Consider the following 23,084-nt stretch of genomic DNA (forward strand, 5'->3'; position numbering starts at 1 on the left):
CTAATATCTAACCCAAGCCATTATTACGGAGGACCATCCCCAACCACATGCTTGATCAGCCTGCTAACAATGTCCCGTCTGTCGTGCGATGCCACATCGACCTGCAAAAGTCCCACTCCATACCATTTAATGCTACGAGACGGGATAATGCCCCTCTGCGTCGTTCATGACTTCATCCACTGGAGTTGGCACATGGGGAAGAAAAACACTTGAGTGGATATCAATAAATGTGATTAGACAGGTTGTGTCAGATCCGGCCCTACGACTAGTGAGGTCGGTCGCGGGTTTATATGATGGCACAAGGAGACTGGCTGCGTATGCTTTGTACTGGTCACGGGAACTATACCCTGGTCACGTGATCGATCAGTTTTAGAAAATATACACCTCTTTGCCAGGGTACCCCTTTACTCAATACACCGACAGTAGCCCCCAAGCTTCCTCGTGACCGTGGCCCGGCCTGGTCATAGCACTTGGGCCCTGGGCAGACGTAGTCTTCCTAGGGAATGGTTATTGGCATCATCAGTCCTCAGAGTGTAACTCTGAACTTCGCGTCACGTGAGGAGGTTTAAATGTTCTGAGAGCGAAAAAGAGGGTATGAGAGAGAGAGATATTGATTGCTGCTGGACCTGAAAGACTCTTGGTTCCTTCTGTGCTCCCCCTCGAGTTTCGAGCAGTTTGAAGGCCGCGCTGATTAGGGTGTCGTTGTGGTTTAAAAAGAGGAGTGCTTGATGGCCTATCGAACCACCCCTTTTCCCTCCTTCTCACACTCAAGCCTTTAGTGCCTAAAGTCCATTCGCCTTCATCTCGTCCTGCGTTCTGCTCTGTAGTGTCTACAGGCCCTGAGGCCACGACGTACTCCCCTCCTTCATCGCTGGAGAGGTCAATGATCTCGGACGGCTCGGTGGGGGCAGAGTTGCCCACGACTCTGGATCCACTCGTCATGGTGCTTCTGGAGGCAGCGATTGTTGCGGTTATGCTTGCGAGTTTGAAGCCAGCGACCATCAAGCTCACACCCTTCCAAAGAAGGCCGCCCCAGCTAGTTTGTCTTGATCTCCCGCCCAGGCAGATCCCTTGGCCGAGGTCATTGCTATCTCTGATGACAAGAAGAGGGTTGATTGAGTCGAAGATGAAGCGAAAGGGAGTTCTATAGGGTGCACTGGAGTCGGTCAACAACCCCTACGGGGTCTTTGCATCAGCTACCTTCCTTGGGCCTTATGCCGGTTGTCATCCGATCCCTAGAGTGGTGAGTTGTCGCTCCAAGGAGAAGTATAAGAGATTCCTTGACTCATTCAAGGGTAAATAGAGGTGAGAATTCGATGGACCCTTTCTATCAACTTTGCGCTAGCCACTTGAGTTTGGGAGGATATGGCAGGCATGTAATAGGATAGTTAGTCAGATCGGATGTAACTAATCGGGCTGTAACCTAACCTTTCCATGAATGAAAAAGCGTGGGGGTTGGACACTTATTCTTGTTCTATTCCGCACGCTAGTCAGGTTCTTGGTACGCGTAACAAGACACGACATGGTAAGTCCATCAGGGGTGAGTAGCGCTCGGCCCTAGCGAGGACTTGTGGCCTTGTAGTTGTTGTTCCCAACCTCCTGGTCGTTTGGCATCTTGGTTACTAAGTTCCATAGTGGCCTTCGAGTGTGGTCGTGTGTTGTGGTCGGAGAATCAATATGTCAGGAGCCCGTAGCTTGGTTGTGAAGTCCTGCAAAACAGAGAGTCTTATTTTTTTTAATTTAAAAACTTACAAGTTGTATTCCACACTCATTTGAAAGGTCCTACAAAATAGAAAGACAAGCCTGTCTTCGAGCGAACCTACACATAGAACCTACGCAACAAGGCGATATTCCAAGAGTTGTCTAATTCACGGCTATCCACCCTGGCTAGCTTGACCGTGCCAGGTCGGGTGATGGCAACCACTTTGTAGGGTCCCTCCCATTTTGGGGGAGATTATTCCGATTGGTCTTATTCTGGATTTGCCTAAGGACGAGGCCGCCTATGACCAGTGTTCGCTTCCACACCTTTCGGTCATGGTAGCATCTGAGGCTCTGTTGATAAAGGGCGGCTTGAATTAGAGTGCGACCACGGAACTCTTTAATCGGTTTGTGTCATCCTCTCATTGTATCACCTGGTTGTTATCTGAGTAATTGTTAACTCAGGGCGACTGAAGGGCGATTTCAGAGGGGAGCATTACTTCGACACCAAAAACCAGGAAGAAAGGGGTTTTGGCTCTGACCTGGCTAGGGATCGTTCGCAACGACCAGAGTATTGTGGGGAGTTCATCCACCTAGCATCACGAATAGCTTTTAAGCCGATCAAAGACCCGAGTTTTGATCTCTTGCAGTATCATCCCATTCGCCCTTTTGACCTCTTCGTTGCTTTGGGGGTGAGCCACAAACGCATAGCAAACCTTGGTCCCGATCTCTTTGCAGTACTCTCAGAAAGTACTACTGGCGAACTGAGTTCTGTTGTCCGTGATTATGCAGTTTGGACTACCAAACTGCACTACCAACCCTCATAATGAACTTCCTGATGAGCTCAGCCTCGATCTTCCTGACGAGCTCGGCCTTGATCCACTTAGTGAATTTGTCAATTGCCATGAACATGAACTCAAAATCGCTTAGGGCTTTAGGGAATGGTCCCACGATATCGAACCCCCAGATAGCGAAAGGCCAAGAGAGTGGTATGGTTTGCCAGCGCCTGGGCTGGTAGGTTGGTACTTCGGTCGTGGTATTGACACGACTCGCACCATTTCACCAGCTCGCATGCATCCTGGAGGGTAGTGGGCTAATAGAATCCTTGTCAGAATGCTTTGTCGACCAGGGTGCGATATGAAGCATGTCTACCATATATGCCTCCATGGATATCAGAGAGAAATTGCTTCCCTCTTCCTGAGTGATGCATTTCAGTAAAAGGTCATTGCTCCCTCGGCGGTAGAGGTGTCCCTCTACCAGGGAGTATCTACGGGCTTGCCGCAAGACCTTTTCTGCTGATGCATCATCGTCAAGGACTCCTCAATTCTGAAGATATTCTAAGATCTTATCTATCCAGGTCGTACCCGAATCGAGCAGGGCGACCATATGATGGCCGCCCGAGGTCGACAGCACCGAAAGAGGTGTTGCCTTGGGTGCTCCGTTTTCGAGTAGAGCATCCCCTTCACCTTGACCTGAGACCACGGTGGAAGGTCATGAGAGTCTTTCTTCAAAGACTCCGACCGGGATAGGTTCACGAGAAGAAGCTAGATGGGCCAACTTATCGGCTAGGAAGTTGTCCTTGCGAGGGCCAACCGACGAAGAATCACTCTAGTCTTCTCACTTCGGCGAGGTATGCTGCCATTATCGGGTTAGAGCACTGAAACTCCTTTTGCACCTGGTTCACGACTAGTAGGGAGTCCCCTATCACCAATAGTCATTTATTCTCAAGTGTGGAGGCTGCTCTCATTTCGGATAAGATGCCCTCTTATATAGCAGTGTTACTAGTGGCTGGAAAATATAATTGAACTACGTACCTAAGGATGTCGTCGGTAGGTAAGGTTACAACCACTCTAGCCCCAGCTCTCTTTAGTGTGAACAATCCGTCGAAGTGCATGGTCCATTGTTCGTCTGCCTCTGGTCGTTGCACTTGTTCGGGCTCGAAGGACGACCCCTTGGCTACAAAATCGGCCAGCGTCTAGGACTTGATAGACGTTTGGAGGATGAACTAGAGATTGAATCCCTCGAGTTGTACTGCCCATTTTGATGTTCTTCCTATCGCATCTCTATTATGGAGAGTTTTCTTAATTGGGAACGGGGAAATCACCTTGATTCTGTGAACTTGAAAGTAGTGTTTGAGCTTGCGAGAGGCCATTAGAATGGAGTATAGCAGTTTCAAGCCTGTGGGTACCGACACTTCATGTCATGCAGGACCTCACTGACATAATACATTGGTCGCTAGAGACCTTCCTGCTCGACAACCAGGACCACGCTCGCGACTTGTGGTGTTGAGGCAACATAGAGCAAAAGCTCCTCATTGGGTCAAGGCGCGGTTAGTACAGGAGGGGAGGAGAGGTACCTTTTGAGCTCTTAGAATGCCACCTCTTTCTCCGATGTCCACTGGAAGTGGTCGTTTATCTTCAGGAGTTTGATCCCTTCTCCTTAGCCTTAAGATGAACCTACTCAGAGCAGCAACGCATCCTGTTAGTTTCTGAGCCTCCTTTAACCTGGTTGGGGATCACATCTGGTTGATGGCCCTGATCTTATCAGGGTTCACCTCTATCTCTCGATGAGATGCAAGGAATCCAAGCAATTTCCCTGACGAAACCACAAACGTACACTTCTCCGGGTTCAGCTTCATGCGGTACTTCCGAAGATCGTCGAACGTTTCTTGAATGTCTGCGACCAGGTCTGTCTTGATCCTCCTCTTGACGTCCACATCGTCCACGTATGCCTCGACATTTTGTTAGGAACCGTCTAAACAATATTCTAATTAATTATCAGGAGGATCATTATTTATAATCATAACCTCGATGATTAATCAGAATACCATCCCGATAGTCTCGGCACGTATTTTGTGCCCAAGATTAGAACACATGCTTTTCCAACATAAGCAATCATAACCAAACTTAATAAAGAGCAAGTAATAAAATCATATTACAAGTTTTTAACTATTTACAAGTTTAACAATTTACAGCAAAAGAGATCTATGAGGATACTAAAACTGATCAACTCCTAGTCAAAAAGAGAAACTACGCAGCGGAAACAAAAGCTAAAGACAGCAAAAGATGAGTGAAGCTATATGCCCTTAGGCTTCATCCCAAAAGCGCGACCTCCGAGTAGTTGCCTACTCATTCCCACCGCTAGCATCAGTGGGCGTCAAGTAGCCAAACGTCGCCTCTTCCTCACATGCAAAACCTGTATAGCAGCTGAGTGGGAAGGTACTCGTAAGACTCAATCCATATAGGGTACATATAAATAATCTGACTCCAAGGAATATGCATTGGATCATTAGCAAAGAAAAAGGTCACAAGATTTAATCCATATAGGGTACATACAAATAATCCGACTCCAAGGAGTATGCATTGGATCATTAGCAAGAAAAAAGGCCACAAGGTTGATTAAAATATAAGTGCCCGCAACCTAGACACATATGTGTGAGCATCTAAATATAACCAACATACCCTTCCAAACCTGTAACTACCAACCTGCACATAAATATAAATATAACCATAGTAATACATCAATAGCCAACAATCAACATTACCCAACATACCATCCATATCACCATCCTACATTCATAACTCTATGACCGATGCAAATGAACAGAAACATCCTCATGACCGAGAGCGTGATATTTTAAAATATTTTTACACCCTTTAGGGGATACTCCTAGACCCACGTAACTCGAGGACCATATGGCTCACGTGTCCACACAAGCCCATGCAAAGTGTACTCATATCAACATTTCCAAATAAGCCCCAATCATTTGGATCGTGCATCGCTCGGTATGGAGGTATCTAGAACTACCCCCGGAGCAAACTAAATACCTCTACAAGCCCGCCCGCTCACAACGTCGATATTTAGGCCCCAATGATCACAGCTACAGAGGTATTCGGCTTGTCTTACCATTAGATAGGCATGTGATGAGTAAGGTAAGTGCTAGAGATAACTGCACCAACAGACGGCCTTAAACGATACAGGCGGTCTACGGTGTCCGAGTTTCTCTCCTGAACTGTCTTGAGGATTCCCCCTGAGCAAAAAACACCCCTAACACCGCCCACATCTCGCCTCATACTCACCACTCATCCAACCATCTCAACATCATAAATGTATTCGTAAACCATAAGTGAGCCCTATGCTCACAAACAACGATGGTACCATCGCACGACTTCTACCAAGGACCTAAGCGTTGCTAAGCATATCAAATAGACTTGTAATTAGACATCAATCATGTGCTTAAGGTTTACAAGGATATGGATGAAGAACAATTCAAGGTAGAGATCATGACACCAACATAGGTTCTACCCATTTTTGCCTGACACTTGACTCACTAAACATGCGACATACATAAGTATAATTTATCAATTTTAAGCTTTATTCAATTGAACAAAGGGTGCAGTAAGCTTCATTCACGCTGGAGGAGGGAGGAGAGGCGCGGGTGGGGCGACAGACCAATGTGCGGCGCATGGACGGCCACGCTTGCGCCGGCGGGCTATCTAGCGTGAGGGCGAGCAGCCGAGTGGGCCGAGCAGCACGGTCACGGCCCAGCATGGGGAAGGAAGAAAGGGGGAGGAAAGGAAGGTCGGGCTGATTGCCGTGGGTCGCGCAAGAGAGAAGGGAAAGAGGTTCAGCTCGGGAAGAGAGAAAAAGGAATAAGGAATTAGGTTTAAATTCAAATTAAGGTATTTGAATTTGGCTTTGACTTTGGATTAATATCAATTAAAATAAACATATTTGAATTGAGATTTAGACTTGGATCTTGATTCTTGAGGGAGGATTTGAATTCAATTTGAATTAGGGCTGAATAGAAACTAAGAATAGATTTGAAATTGAGAGATATTCAATTTCAAATCTCCACACAAATAACCATAAAAACCATAAACCAATGTATGTGAATTAATTCAATGCAAGGATTAGTTTAGAAATAAATTTTGGCACAACTTGGAATACTTAGTCCAATTAGATATATGAATGTATACATACTGGTATATACACACTCATATACATATACATACTTCCCTGACTTTAGTTAGCTTAATTAATCACAAAAAGTTTTAATTTGGAGTGAAATTTATAATTAATTAATATGCTTAAAACTCAGGATGTTACACCGTCCATGACTTCTTCCACTAGAGTTGGCGTCTAGGGAAGGAAAACACTTGAATGGATATCAATAGATAGGATTGGACAGGTTGTGCCAGATTCGGCACTGCAACTAGTGAGGACAGTTGTAGGTTTATGTGGTGGGGTAGGGAGACTGGTCGTATATGCTTTGTACTGGTCTTGGGAACCATACCCTGGTCGTGCGACCGACCAGTTTTAGAAAATATACGCTTCTGGCCGTTATATCCCTCGCGGGGCTCGTTTGCCAGGGTATCCCTTTGCTTAATACACTGACATGGAGTAAGAACTCACTCTCATTAATATGCTTCATTTTGTGAACATTACTCGTTTGTCTCTTATTTGAAATCCACACATGTAGATGAGTCTCTTAAAGATCCGGCTTGGATAATTGCAATGCAAGAAGAACTCAACAAATTTACCCGCAATGAAGTATGGATACTTGAATAAAGGTCTCAAGACAATAATGTGATGGGAACCAAGTGGGTCTTCCACAACAAGCAAGATGAACATGGTGTGGAGGTACGTAATAAGGTAAGACTAGTCACGCAAAACCTTGCACAAGTTGAAGGTTTGAATTTTGGCGAAACATTCATTTCCGTGGTAAGGCTTGAAGCCATCTGTATCCTTCTTGCATTTGTTTCATATTATAACATTGAGCTTTATCAAATAAGTGTGAAGAGTACATTCTTAAATGGCTTCATTAATGAGCTTGTCTATGTTGAACAACCCTGGTTTCGAAGAACCTAGATATCTTAATCAAGTTTATAGGTTGCACAAGGCCCTTTATGGACTCAAGCAAGCCCCAAGAGCTTAATATGAACACCTACTTGACTTCCTTATCAACCAATGATTCAAGATTGGGAGAGTGGATACTATATTGTTCACAAAAATTATCAACAATAAACTCTTCTTATGCCAAGTTTATGTTGATGATAAAATATTTGGTTCAACTAACAAAGTGTTTTGCAAGGAATTTGGTGACATGATGTCTAGGGAGTTTTGAGATGTCAATGATTGACGGGCTCAACTACTTCCTTAGTTTTCAAATCAAGTAATTAAATGAAGGGACATTCATCCATCAAGAGAAGTATACAAGGGACATCCTAAAGAAGTTCAAGATAGATGATTGCAAACTAATCAAGGCCCCCATGCCTATTAATGGACATCTCGACTTAGATGAAACGGGTAATCTGGTTAACCAAAAACTTTATTGTTCTATTATTGGGTCGCTTCTTTTTCTTATCGTATCCATGCTCGATATTATGTTTAGTGTATGCATGTGTGCTTGCTTTCAAGCTAATCCTAAGGAATCATATTTTAGCACAGTGAAGAGGGTCCTTAGATACCTAAATCATTCACCTAGCATAGGCTTGTGATACCCCAAATGTGCTAGTTTCCTACTGTTGTGTTACTCGGATTTGAAATTTGCCGGATGTCGTGTGGATCGTAAGAGTACTTCAGGTAGGCGCTACTTGCTAGGGCGATCCTTAGTCTCATGATCTTCTAAAAAGCAAAACTTTGTAGCCTTGTCCACCGCGGAAGCCGAATCCATAGCCACGGAAATATGTTATGCTCAAATCCTCTATATGAAACAAACCTTGTTAGACTTGGGTGTTCGTCTAAAGAAGTTTTCACTCCTTTGTGACAATGAGAGTGCCGTAAAAATTATAAACAATCATATTCAAAACTTTCACACAAAGCATATTGATATTCGTCATCACTTCCTTACAGATCATGTGGCTAAAAATGATATTTCTCTTAGTAGTGTAAGGTCGGAAGATCAATTGGCGTATATCTTCACAAAACCTCTAGATGAAGCTATATTTTGTATATTGCGAAGTGAGTTGAACATGATATATGTTTCAAACGTCATGTGATGCCTTGTCATATAGATGCATTTCTTAATAGGTGCTTTGTCTAACCTTCTCAAGATAGTCGTGAATATGAGTTTTGCCTGAGTTTTGGCCGCTTAGTTTCTCTCAAGGTATGTTATTGGGTTCGCCACGAAAAAGCTTGAGGAGGGATGTAATATGACAAGATAGATTTATTATATACTATACATTCACATGTCATATAGCTTGCACTCATGTTTACTTTCATATACTTGTTATGTATTGCATGTGCATTGGCGGTAGAGAGATCACAAAGTAGGATATCACTCTTTGAGATTATTGTTTGCTCTTGATGTGAACATACACCTCCAAAATTGTGATTAAATAGACGTAAGTGCTTTATACCTATTGAGTCATATCCTATCGAATTTAAAGTTTTGATCTTTAAGTTCATAGGGAATATGGCTCATACATTCCCTTGAAGTTTTCTCCCCTCTTTTTATTTGGTTCTTATTGCTTAATAAAAAATTATGTATGCTATAGCCATTTGGCACATATTTAAAAATGAGTGTTTGATAGCGTAAGGTCTTCACTCAAACTAGTCCAACACATGTGTTTATGCTGTTTGTTTATTCAAAGTTTGGATTTAGTGAGAGATTTTAGTTCTATAGACTTTTTCTCTTCTCACTGGATAGACTAGTGCTCCTTTCTTTGTTCCCATCGGATCGTCCAGTGTTTAGTGATCCTGTCAGTCAGCTTAGTTCATCCCTAGAAAAGGTTTGGTATTTTTGTCCAATGAACAGATCAAAATCAACAGACAATCCAGTGTGCAGTTTTTTAAAATTCTATAAGAGTTTGTCCCAGTGTTCTATCACCGGAGCATCCAGTGAATGAAGGTGGTTTTGACAGAGGTTGAAAATGCTCAATGCAAAAATTCGTCTGGTGTTCCATCCGGTGTTCTCTATTGGCATCATCGGACCTTCCAGTGTTTGAATTTTTTTCGCCGGTCCCACCTATCATGTAAGGGTGTCCTGGCCGGCCTGTCTCTGTGTTTTCGATCTCACCGCATCATCCATACGGCCACCTATCTCGCCGACTTGCTGCCTCCCACCTCCACCTCAACAGCGTTGCTGCTTCACCCAGCTGCTCACGCGCATCAAAGCCGCCGCCGCCTCGTGATGTAGCACCACCGCCACCGCCCAGGTCGTCGGCTGACGTGCTCCTCACTCACCACCGATCCTCCTCTCTTCAATTCTTAGTGGTGAGCTCAAATTCGGTCGGATTTATCATTTTTTCCGCAAACCCTAAATGCAAATTGAAGCAAACTTACCCATATTCACGCAATTTTTTCAAAATTCAAGCAAATTCTTGATAAATTTGGTGCAATTCAGATATAACCTCTTGTATTTAGGGCTTGTTGATAAAATTTTGTGCTTCAATTGCAAAATTCTTTCAAATCTGAGCCAATTTGCCTCAAATTCTTGCCTAATTTGATCAATTTGTTCAAATTCAAGTCAAGTTCTCTGAAATTGATCAATGCCTGCTATCACAAACATGAATCCATAGCATGTTCATCAAATTCTCATATCATTTTCATGCTTAGGGTTCAATTTCGGGTAAATTTATGTCAAATCCTTAAATCCCGAAGTGCTCTCTCATCCATTTTCATCTTTCTACCTGTCAGATGGGTCATGAGTGTAGTGATAAGGGCAATAGCAAGGCCGTTGAGTAGTTGAAGAAGAAGAAAAAGTTAAAAGCTCATAAAGAGATTGATCGTGTCATTGTAGTGACAAATGCAGCAGACGCTTAGCGAAGTTTTAAGATCAGAGATGTCGCTTCTCCTTCACGTCGGTCCACCCGTACTCACCCGTATAGTTATATACGACAATTATATACTACTCATTGTCAAGTCTCGGGAAAGAGAGATTTATGCTTATATGCATATAGGGTGTGTTTGGTTGCTCGAATCTTTCCCAATCTAACCTGGTAGTCGCGTATAATCTCAGAGAGAAGTGTGTTTAGTTGTTTGTATCTACTATTCCAGTTTAACTCGGTGGATTCAAATATACAGCCTCATCCTGACCCGAGAGTCAAGTTTGATTCGAGCTTCGTCCTGCAACTTGACCCAACGGATGCAGGTTCTACATCTACTCATATATATATATATATATATATATATATATATATTATATATGGGTCTATTTATCAGCGTCACACAATTATCTGTGTGTGAATAACCAATCAAAGATTTTTACATCTACTTATACGACATCAGATTCAATTAAACAAATAGAAACTCAATCTAACCTATCTAAGATAGATATATCAAACAAATACTTTTCTTTTCGTTGGAAAAACCAAACACAACTGCCTCACTTGATAGTTGCCCCCATCGGAAGTTCCGTTCCATACACTGGACGATTCGATCACACAACACGGACAAACTTATACGACATCAGATTCAATTAAACAAATAGAAACTCAATCTAACCTATCTAAGATAGATATATCAAACAAATACTTTTCTTTTCGTTGGAAAAACCAAACACAACTGCCTCACTTGATAGTTGCCCCCATCGGAAGTTCCGTTCCATACACTGGACGATTCGATCACACAACACGGACAACAGAGTGGCCGCCACAGCGGATGCCCCTGCAGCCATCATCGCCCATAGCTGCTCCGGTTTCCCTGATCCCCGTTCCCACGCGCACCCCACCCACCACCACGCCGGAGAAGAGGGGACGGAGAAAAAGGGAAAAATTCAAATCGAAGTCGTCCACACCCACCGACGAAAACGCTGCGACATCTCAAATCCAATCCAATCGAATCGATTCGAGCCAGTGCAAACCCCCTGATCCCCTCTCCGCCTCCTCCGATTTGAATCCACGCGCTTCCCCCAGCTCGAGCGCCCCCTCTCTGCGAATCTCGGCTTGATTTTGAGGCTAGGGTTTGGGAGGCTCCGGATCGCGGGGCTGCGCGGAGGCTAGGGTTTGGAATCGAGCGCCGCGGCTGCGGATTGGGGGGTTCTGGATCGAGCTGCTCCGCGTCGGCTTGTGATGGTGGTGACTGGTGAGAGGAGGAAGGGGAGAGGGAGGGGGAGGGGGAAGGGGCTGCGGAGGTGGAGGTGGTGGTGAGTGAGGGTTGGCTGTTCGGTTGGGTTGGGGCTGAGGTCAAGGACAGGAGCGCCCGCCGGCCATGGTGCGGCTTCTCGGGTTGCGGAGCCTGAGCTTCGGGCCGGAGGAGTCGCCGCGGGAGATCACGGCGGCTGGCGGCAACGCGGCGCCGCCCGTCGGCAGCAGCGGCTGGCTCGTGCGCTTCTTCGACTCCGCCTTCTTCTGCGAGTGGATCGCCGTCAGCTACCTCTACAAGCACGAACATGCCGGCGTGCGCGACTACCTCTGCAACCGCATGTACACGCTCCCGCTCCCGGGGCTCGAGGCCTACCTCTTCCAGGTCTGCTACATGCTCATCCACAAGCCCAGCCCGTCCCTCGATCGCTTCGTCATTGACACCTGCGCCAAGTCCCTCCGCATAGCGCTCAAGGTGCACTGGCTCCTCGCCGCCGAGCTCGAGCTCGAGGACGCCGATGATTTGGATGGGATCGATAAGGTACAGGAGCAATGCCAGGTGGCGGCGACCGTGCAGGGAGAGTGGTCACCGCTGGTCCCGCCTGCGCCACCATCCCCTGCTGCCAGTCCACGCAGCAATCCCATGCTCAGCAGGATACGCTCTTCCAAGCAGCGGCTGTTGTCTCTTGCCTCTTCACCGTCGCTTGGCTTGAGCCCCACCGGCGGTGGGGCCAATGTGGCTTCTGCCGAGGATGCTGTGGGCAGCGGAGGGAAGCAGCCAGCGGTGCCGTCATCGGAGGATAACAAGCTGCTCAAGAGGCTGAGCATTGGGCCAAAGGTGCGTGATGCACTGCTCTTCAGACGGTCTGGAGAGAAGGATGAGGAGCAGGACCGAGATGGGTTCTTTAAGAGGCTTCTTAGGGACAGCAGAGACAGGGAGCAGGAGGATGGGGACAGGGAAGGATTTTTCAAAAGGTTACTTAAGGATAGCAGGGATAAGGAGAATGAGGAGGAAGAAGGGGATAAAGATGGTTTCTTCCGCAGATTGCTAAGGGACAGCAAAGAGGAGGACATGGAGCTGACGCCGAGTTCAGAGGGTTTGTTGAAGCGACTCTTCCGAGATAGGGAGGACAGGCTGGGTGTGGATGATGAGAAGGAAGGCTTTTTTCGCAGGATATTCAAGGATAAGAATGAGGAGAGGAGAGAAAGCATGCATGGAAGGCATGTGGATGAGGAAAGAGTGGGCAAGAGTCTAGAGGATGATGACAAAGAAGGTTTCTTCCGCAAGATTTTCAAAGATAAGAATGAGGAGAGGAAAGATGGAGGGCATCATAAGCAGGATGAGAGGGAAAAGGTCAGTGCAAATATAGAAGAGGACAAGAGAGATGGTTTTTTCCGGCAACTCTTCAAGGAGAAAAACGATGAGAAAAAAGAAGGCAGCACGCCAAGCAAGAAAGAGGAAGAGGAGAAAGGCCATAAGAATGCAGATGATGATAATTTCTTCCGCAGGCTTTTCAAGGATAAGAATGAAGAAAAGAAGGGAGCTGCTCATGACAGGAATGAGGATGACAAGTGTGAGGAAGGTGATAAGGAAAACTTTTTTTGCAAATTATTCAAGGACAAGCATGAGGAGAGGAGAAATGAGGGGTTTGACAAAAATGATGATGATGGTAAGGGCACCAGTGGCATTGAAGAAGAGGATAATTCAGAGTTCTTGTCATTCCGTAGGTTGTTTAGAGTGCACCCAGAAGACGTTAAGGGTGGACATATAGAAAGTAGTCAACCCAACAATCTCTCTGAGGGGAGCCCAGGATCAGAGAGCTTTTTTAAGAGGCTATTTCGAGATAGAGATCGTTCGCTTGAAGATTCTGAGCTTTTTGGCTCAAAAGTAGTGAAAGAGGCAAGTGATCTGCTCTTAACAATTCTTTTCTTCAGTTTGGAAACTCCAACGTTGTGTTATTGTAGTGTGGCAAATCACCATATTAGGTAATTACAGCTTCTGGCGTAGGCAAGATTTTTTTTTATTACCTCATAGGGTAAGGTGACATTTTATGGTTAGCTGCTCGAAACATTGTATATGTCACCTTACCAGTTTGATGTGCAAAATATTATGCTTTGAATGGTGGAACTGATGTGCTAATTTTATTGCAAAGATGTTCAGCAGCAACAAAGCCATCAGTCCCAAGCAAGTTGGGGTATAGGTTAGACATGATACCCAACAAGAGCTACACAAACCAAAAAATAAAGTAAATATATAAAAATAGCAGTATAGTACATTACAAAGATGTTCCTATTATGATTTTCCTTTCATGTCATGGAGATATGTTGATTGTACAACTAGTCCTGCATTTTGTAAGGTAGCCAGGATCATGTAAGGTTGTGTCTGTTTTAAAACAATGATGTTTCACAGTTTTTGATATCATTGCATTATATCAGTATATATTCTCTAGAGAAAGTTTGTTGAGTGGCATCATATTGTATGCTGGTTATGCTAGTATTTATATATTGCAGTTCCTTCGTTCTACATGTGTTCTCATCCTCTTAGCCATAGTGGTATTTGTTGCAGAAACACCCTGGTAGCACAGGAACCAACGAGAAGCAAAGTGGAAAACCACCTTTTCCAAACAACGCGATAGCGGAGCTTCGAAAAGGCTCTTACTATGCTTCGTTGGAGCTTGTAAAGTCTTTATGTGATACATCTTATGGCCTGGTAGACATATTTCCTATTGAAGATCGTAAGATTGCTCTCCGGGAGGTAGGCAACTACATCATCTTGCAGCTACATGGCTATTCACTTCATGGCTTTCTGCCATATTTTTATATTTCACGTGCTACTTATTACATATTCTAACTTGTTTCAATATCTTCTTTTATGTGGCAGTCTCTTATGGAGATCAATTCCCAGATTGCTTCTGCTGAGAAAAATGGAGGTGATTTTCTGCTGTCTTATTCAGGATATGGTGGATATTACTGTTATTTTTTTTTTGTTCTGTGTTTTTGTACATTCTCTTTTGTGCATGAGATATGCCTGTCCTAAGCCTTTCAATATCTAAATTCTCTCAGCTGGTAAGTTTACATTAGCATCTTCCATTGTAAGATACTGGATGTATCCATATGGTCTGTGCCTTGCTATTTTATTTTCTTTGTCTGTAGTTTTGAGTTCTGGTTCAACTTTCTTTATGCACAAGTATTTCCTGCACAGAAGCTAAGATATTCATGTAGGTTGGTTTTAATGTTTGTATAGTTGTGGTCGTCCAATAGTTGTTTTGATGGACAATGGTGGAAAATTACTTAAGAATCATTCATGTAGACTTTCATGAATGATTTTTTGGTGCATGAGTTGTTCTCACCACTTTATGCTCCTTAATTAGTACCATCGTTTTGTGTGTTGAACATCATGAACACTTAGCTGATTGTGATAGTATTGAATTTTAGGCATTATGTAGCAAAAAACATTCTCTTCCTTTTTAGTTGCAGCTTTGACCCAATTTGTCTCTGTTTATATTTAGTATCGCTGCATTGGATTAACGATCCATCTGTGTCAGCATATCGCAAAGCATCAGCTAGAATGCCCTCCTGATATTTTTTTGTTTTCTTCTATGATAGGAGTATGCTTTCCAATGGGAAAGGGCATATATAGACTTGTTCATATACCTGAAGATGAATCTGTTCTTCTGAATTCTAGGGAAAAAGCTCCTTATCTTATATGTGTTGAAGTTTTAAAAGCAGAAGCACCAAGGTATGCAAGTTTTGTGCAATTCTGATGAGAGTTAATGGTTGCATATTTACCATAAATATTGTATTCTTTTTTGTATAGTCCACAGCTAGTTTCCAGTTTTCCACAAGAAGTTTGTATCTGAACTGGTGGCCTTTGTCAGATCATTTGTTGCTGGGCCTTCTGGTAACACCTGTTGTTTTCTCTCTCCAGTCACTCTAAAAGATCATCAGATGTGCACAAGCTGTCAAAAGGTGGGATACCCTTGGCTAATGGAGATGTCCAGTTACCAAAACCACCTCCATGGGCATATCCTCTGTGGAGTCGGCATGAAACACAAAATTATGAAACAGACAGAATGCTGAAGTCTACTTCTCAGGTTATTGACCAAGCAATGGCTCAACTCTGGGAGGCCAAAGTAAAATTTGTAAACGTTAGTTTCTCGATTGAGAAACTTGGTCGTTCAAGGAGCCTTGCGATTTCTGACACGGGGCGTAGGCTGCGACATGCTACAACAGATTCTCATGGTCCTGCAGGAGATTCCCAGGCAATTGTTGATCAGCCTATTGAATGGGTGAAGGTTACTTTATCTGCAGTTCCAGGAGTTAACATGGACGATGTGGATGACAATGAGCCCATACGGAGGAAGGACCATCGACGTGTCCCTAGTACAATTGCCATCGAGGAAGTCAAGGTGGGGCTGACATGAAGTTTATTTTCAATTCTTATAATTCTTAAATAGCTAAACTTTCTATCTTTTTTTTATTACTTTTCCAACTAATGTTCCTAGTCCACAGTTTGCGGCAGGGGTGGTCTTACCATGGGAGAAGAGTGTACAGATGTACACCCAATAATTTGTGCAACAAAATTGTAGTTTAGTAGGTCTATTACATATGTATATTGATAGTTGGGTCACATTATGTGTATTTGAGCCCAAAACTACAAAACAGCCCACATCCATCCCTCCCCTCGCCTCCCCCTCGTGTTGGGCCAGTCCAGTGCTCCTATCCATATGGCTCACGTTTGGCCTAGGTGGAAACGAGTGGGAAGAGAGGCAGGTGCAGATCAGTCGACTCCCAACTCCATGACTCGTCTCGTCTAGCCGTCGTCCTCAGTCTCTCGCTCTCGCATCTCATCCTGCTGGCTCCCTTCTTTAGGCCTTTAGCTAGGGTTTCCTGCTGTCGACCGACATCCGATGCGGCGATGCACGCCTCTCCTAACTCGCCTGGTCTGTGGGAACATAAAAGGCTGGGCCAGAATGCGGCGAGAAGCGTCTTGTTGTGAGGACAAGCGCGGAGAAGGCTACACCAACAATGCCAATGCTGGCCACAACGACTAGGACCGGCTCCAGCGGTGAGGAGGTAGATTCAGCCATCGCCTCGCACGCGAAGGGTGGGGAATCTGCACTGCAGAAGGCTTGTGACCCATGACCCAGACCGTGTCTACTCTCTTTGTGCAATATTTCAGTAATTAGTACTTCAGCTGTCAATCGATTCATTGATTGATTGGTTGAGATTTGATGTAATTGATTCATATTTAGTGCAATTCAATTGTCAGTCAATAGTTTGATGAAGTACATTTATTTAATCTGAGGCTCTTGGTCAGCCAAAAAGGATTAAGGTTGTTGATTTGAAATCTTTGTGGAGTGAGCCGAAAAGATGCTAGTGATTAAATAACTATTTGTACTGTATCCTTTGCTTTTATGGAACTTTAATTTTCAAATAATTCTTTGGTGGCTTTGGATTTGAAAATCCTGTGCCCACCACTAGTTTGCAGTCACTGTAACATTCTCCTTTTCATTAGTTATCTTGTTAATGCATAGATGTTTAGGTTATGCTGCAATAACATCTAACCAACTGTTTGGATAGATTTCGTGCTAATGTTTGTTGAATTGTTTTCGTTGACTAGGCTGCAGCATTAATAGGAGAAGCACCACCTGGCCTTCCGCTAAAAGGAGTTGGGCAGAGCACCCAAAATTTAGATCCTAAGGTGAACAACTTACATTCTGATCTCTTTTGTTCTTTTTCTGTACATTAGTAACTAAAATTTTCCCATAGGCAATTGATTGTGCGGATCCTAAACCAACCGATGCTTTGGCTGGCGAGCTTTGGGCTGTCAAGAAGGAAAGAATACGGCGGTCTTCGGTCCATGGAAAATCACCTGGCTGGGACTTGCGTTCTGTAAGCAAAAAAACACTCATCATTAGATTTGCCCTTTTTCTTCTATATGAGTCCGGACATTGGTAGGATGGAGCCTGTTTATGTATGTCTATGTGTGTACTTACAGCTATGTATGTGCTTGCCCTCCTTTTGGGTCTTGCAAAGAATGTTTGCCTCAGTTACAGCATATGCGTGGCCATCAAGCTTGGTCAGGTGTAGTTAATTCTGCAAATGTAATACTAGTTTTCTGATTTTGTATGGTATAACTAAATTAAAGTTAATTTTACTTTAGCTCGAAATCTTGTAGTAACTTCTTACATTGTTCAAATCATTTAGAACCGTCTGGGCTCTATCCTTTTTATTCAAAAAAAGGGACCTCGATCAAAATGATTTAACAGACCTATGGTGACACCAAGTTTCATAATAAGCTTTGTATGGGTTAAGGTGGTGCTGCCTATCTCTGGAGGATTTGGCTTACGTTGCTTTGACTATTGAAGGATTCTGATAATTTTTCTGGGAAATAAGGAGAGCCGAATCTAATGTCCTGCATTCTAAATAGTTGAATTGAATGGTCCATTTTCCGTCTATAACCAAATTGAGATCCATTCAAGCAATCTGAGTGTTGTGTGTTTGGTGTTGTCCCTTGTCGTACCTTAGATTGAACAGCCTGTGTGTTCTGTAATGTTTTGGTTCTGAAACATCTTCAATTTGCCATGCTTCTGAAATGTCTCCTATTGTAGGTTATTGTAAAGAGTGGTGATGACTGCCGTCAGGAACACTTGGCTGTACAGCTTGTTGCACACTTTTATGGTGAAAACTAATTCTCAACCTTGTCATGACCGTAATAATTTTGTTATAAATACGAAGATTCTCCTGTTGCCTGTTCTCTACCAGACACAATAGAATGCATGCCATTTTCTTCAGAAAGTGACATGTTGGATTGGTCTTTGTGGTTCTTATCCTTTGATGTTGCTCTAGTTTGTTATTTCTGCTATCAGATATCTCAGTCCTTAAACATTTAACTGTGCTATTATAGCATGTCCTACATCTGTTATTTTTTCGAAGTGTACAAACCAAAATGTGTGTAGATTTAACGATGTATGGAATCCTTATGCTTCTTAGGGAAATCCATGACCACTGTAAAATAGCATGTCTGGGTAGGCGAATGTTTCTTGCACATAAAAATAGCTGCGGTTTCTTGGACATAGAAATAGCACTAGTCCTATGACACTTTATTGGGTTGTCACAGGTGTATTTGGATTGGAATTAACAAATTGCGGTATCCAAATTTTGCGAGTATCTTCATGTTATCTTATATACATTTCATATCCACGTGATATCGAAATAACTATACCTATTAGTTTGATTGAATCATGTCTTATTTCTATTATATGTTAAGCTGCTGACTTCTGTTCTTTTAAAAACTCAATTTAATGCCAGATATATATCAGGAAGCTGGTTTACCACTTTGGCTGCGGCCTTATGAAGTTATTGTCACTTCTGCTTATACAGCACTAATTGAGACTATTCCTGATACGGTACTTATCTCTGCAATTAAGTTAATGCCTTTTGGATCTTTGCATTTTGCAATTATTTGATTCTACCACTCGTTTTACATTTTACTGCAGGCATCAATTCACTCCATCAAAAGTAGGTTTCCCAATATATCAAGTCTTCGAGACTACTATGTAGCTAAGTATGAAGAAAATTCTCCAAATTTCAAACTTGCACAGGTGAGAAACAACTTTTGGAAAAGTAATCTATATCCATGTTAAAGTAATCTATATCCACAAATTTCAAACTTGCTCAGGTGAGAAACTACATTTACTTCCTGTATGCAAAAAAGGGGATACATTTGCAATAAACATTATCAAAATTACAATCGGTGTTATGTGTTAATGTTGGACATTGCAGTACTGCATGTCATGGCAAAGAATGTGGCTAACTTCATGAATAAATTCTTAAATTGAGCACTTGTCAATTGGCAGTGATAAGTAGTGAAGTACTGCATTATGCGTTTTTTTAGATATTTGAAATGCAAGTGCTTGAAATATTTTCAGTAACATATATAATACTATTGTCTGAAGGCAATATCAATATTTTCTGTTTTTCACAGAGAAACTTTGTGGAAAGCATGGCGGGATATTCGATTCTATGCTACTTACTCCAGGTATTGAAATCAAATACCTCATTTATAATCAGGGGCATATTGTAAAGTGGAAATATAACGTGGTTACCGGTTTAGAAGCAATCGAGAAATTTTGTTAATTTTGTTTCCTTCATCTACATCTGCAATTTAATTATTACTCTATAGTATTGCTCAAATTCCAGGAATATTTTCTGTTGCTAGTTGTATTACTCTTTGGTGCTGAGAAGTTATGCTTATGTAAATACATGAAGTATTTTAGCCAGTCACGCTTCTGTTCTGAAATTAGCTTATATCTGCTGTTGTCTACTAGAATAATCCTTTTTTTTTCTTTACTGTGACATGCTTTGCAAAAACATGTTTTATATTCGCAGTCAAACGGTCATATAGCAAATGAAGTGATCTCATGTAAATAAATTCTAGCTTATGTCATCGGAATAATCCCCTGCTTACTGCATAGCTTTATTTTGTGTGTATAGAATGTTAATTCAAAGTATAAAAGGTGATTGAGATGATATCGTGGAAGCAGAATCGTTACTAGTGTGCTTTGTTGATTAAAATGCTACTAGTATAAAATATATTGAAACAAAAGTTGAAAGGAACAGCCAATTGGTTCACTGAGTTTTTTATATTTTAGATTGCCAAATAATGTGCAAAACAAGCGAACAAAAGTATGATCCATTGTGCTAGCTAATGTTGAATGCAGCAGTTTTACTGGAATTGATGCATTTTCATATATCTGCAATGTTCATTGAACTGTTATTGCCTGATACTTGAAATAAACTGCAATTCTGCCTTTTGGCATTTCGAAAGCAGAAAGGCAGTCTGCTGATGATCGCTTTTCTCCTTATTACACGGAAAGAAATTAAATCGTAGACTTATATCCTTGTAATTCCATTTTGTATCTTCAAGATGGTGTGCTAAGCTCATGTCTGGTGTGTTTTTTTTTTTTTTTTAATTTATAGGTCAAAGATCGCCACAATGGAAATCTTCTTATAGATGAGGAAGGACATATTATTCATATTGATTTTGGTTTCATGTTATCCAACTCTCCTGGAGGGGTAAATTTTGAGAGTGCACCATTTAAACTGACAAGGGAGCTCCTTGAAGTATGAAAGCATCTTGTAATTTATTGATGATAATTTTTTAAATTATAGTTCTAGGAGAAGTTTAATTCTCTTTAAATTTTGTGGTTGGAACTTTGCTAGGTGATGGATTCTGATGCAGAGGGAACTCCCAGTGAGTTCTTTGACTACTTCAAGGTATTTAAGTAATAAACTCACTTGGTTGCTGGGGCTTCTCCAATTCGTATCGGCTTATATTTTAATTTGTGTTTCTTCAGGTGCTATGCATTCAATGTTTCCTAACTTGTCGGAAGCATGCAGAGCGTATTATACTTCTCGTGGAAATGTTGCAGGTAATGTTTGTTATCTAAATTTGAAGAGATTGTTGCAAGGAATTGGCATGTTAGATGTTATTGCCTGTCAGGTGGCACACAGCTATGGTTTGCCTATGCACGCACCAACTATTTAACTCAACATTTTATGATGTATATTAGTATAGAATTGTACAGTGATCCTTCTTACCAGGTCCTCTATATTGACCAAAGTTATCCACTGTTCTTTCCTAATCTTCATCCAATATTAAGTCCATTTATTTCCTCTTCCAATTATCTTCTTTCTGCCATGCAATCAAGTAATCTTCATGACCTACTACAGTAAAGTCATTCTGTTTCATTCCTTCCAGTTTTCTTATATTGACGAGAATCAGCCTTTTCGTATTTGTATTTGTATCAATACATTTCCCTGCCTCTAGTGTAATGTCCTTTTCAAAGTTCTGGTGTACCAGAGAGATATTAAGGTCTGGCCTCTAGTGTAATGTGAAAACTGCAATTCTTTATATGTTATTAACCTGTAATTATATTGACTTAGCTTTTTCTGTAATTGGCTTGTAGAAACTATTCTGACAGAAATTAGCTTACATGTGTAAAATGTGCTTCTTTACCAGGATTCTGGCTTCCCATGCTTTAAAGGTGGCCCTCGCACTATACAAAACTTGAGGAAGAGGTTCCACTTGAGTCTCACTGAAGAGGTTAGATGGCTAATATTTGGTAGTCATCATTTCTGAACTGTGCTAACTATAGTCTTACGATGGTTGCAGCAATGCGTATCCCTGGTGCTTTCGCTGATCAGCAGCAGCATGGATGCTTGGCGCACTCGGCAGTATGATTACTACCAGAGAGTATTGAATGGTATTCTATGATGAACCCCCACAGGAGCAACAGGCTCATTCAGAAACCAGTTTCTTTGTATCATTGGGCAAACATTGGGATTGCATAGGTCAGTTTGGGGCTGATCTATACTGGTACCCCGTCTCAATATCCGGGAGCGAATCAGTAATTGAGCACTGTGGTTTCCTGCGGTAGCGAGCTGTGGGAAAAAGAGTGGTGCCTGCATTGTGTACTTGCATGTTACTCCCCCCACTGACAGAGTTGAGAAGTGTATAGTCATCGGCAGTTATCTAGTTTTAGTGCTTCATACTAGGAGATTGACGCAGCTTGGACAGGATATAGGAGAGGACCGAGTCATACATGAAGCGAAGAAGTGTAAATTATAGGCATATGGGTGATCCGAGGGCAGCAGATGTCATGTCGGCACAATTGTTGTTGTCTCGATATCCTGTGGCATGCCAATAGCACAAAAGTGGATGTGCCTTGCTGCATATGTAAATTACCATTACTGTACAGTGCCCGTACCATAGGAGGTTGTCGTCCATTTGTTGGCCTTTTTCTTGCTCAGGAGGATTTCTATTGCTGTGGGTGTTTGAAGCTAAATCTAGGTGATAGCTTGTTGCCTAGCGGTATGATCTGTGTGTTCAAGGAATTTTTGGGCTTTTGCAAATTGAAATTCTGAATTTTATGTTGTGGTACATCCCATTGCAACAGTAATTTGTGGCATGTGATGAAGAAAAGCACACTCCTGGAGCATTAATACAGTTGTGCACAAATTTTGTGCGACGAATTCTGTCTCTTTTCTGAAATGGACTTTCACTTTCTCTTATTCTCAAAGATAAATATATCTAGGCCCGAAGGATCTGAAGTGAACAGTGGCATAAATGGTTGGCAGCTGAGCCCCTCGTACGTAGCTGGGCCTGGCTACATGCAGTTGCAGGCATGCAGTACTGACATGGGGCGGAGAAGGTGAGATGTGAGGCTTGAAATCAGGTGTAAAATCTCCGAAGAAAATTTTATAAGATTCTCGTATAAAAGACTTTTGTAAAATATTAATTCACTCTGTTCCTCTACTAATTCAATGTGTGTAAGAAAGAAAGTAGGAGATACA

At 42.5% G+C, this 23,084-nt stretch overlaps 1 protein-coding gene across 3 annotated transcripts; it reads left to right on the forward strand.

Moving 5' to 3' along the window:
• The first annotated feature begins 11,269 nt into the window (after window positions 1-11,269).
• Window positions 11,270-22,763, forward strand: LOC133886800 (phosphatidylinositol 4-kinase beta 1-like). 3 transcript variants are annotated; one of them, XM_062326640.1, is made up of 16 exons: window positions 11,272-13,623; window positions 14,275-14,478; window positions 14,605-14,653; window positions 15,330-15,462; window positions 15,652-16,132; window positions 17,347-17,427; window positions 17,496-17,618; window positions 18,338-18,407; window positions 19,038-19,135; window positions 19,226-19,330; window positions 19,714-19,767; window positions 20,709-20,852; window positions 20,952-21,005; window positions 21,086-21,160; window positions 21,751-21,834; window positions 21,904-22,763. In XM_062326640.1, exons 1-16 carry the CDS (start codon window positions 11,851-11,853, stop codon window positions 22,003-22,005), a joined length of 3,630 nt encoding a protein of 1,209 aa, XP_062182624.1. In that variant the 5' UTR covers window positions 11,272-11,850; the 3' UTR covers window positions 22,006-22,763. The 3 variants fall into 3 exon arrangements, 2 of the variants coding, with proteins under 2 accessions (XP_062182624.1, XP_062182625.1); XM_062326641.1 differs by having other exon boundaries at window positions 14,290-14,478; XR_009903428.1 differs by lacking the exons at window positions 19,714-19,767; window positions 20,709-20,852; window positions 20,952-21,005; ... (1 more) ...; window positions 21,751-21,834; window positions 21,904-22,763 and having other exon boundaries at window positions 11,270-13,623; window positions 19,049-19,135.
• The last annotated feature ends 321 nt before the right edge of the window (window positions 22,764-23,084 follow it).

The sequence above is a fragment of the Phragmites australis genome, chromosome 12, assembly GCF_958298935.1.
Source record: "Phragmites australis chromosome 12, lpPhrAust1.1, whole genome shotgun sequence".
Classification (NCBI taxonomy): Eukaryota; Viridiplantae; Streptophyta; class Magnoliopsida; order Poales; family Poaceae; genus Phragmites; species Phragmites australis.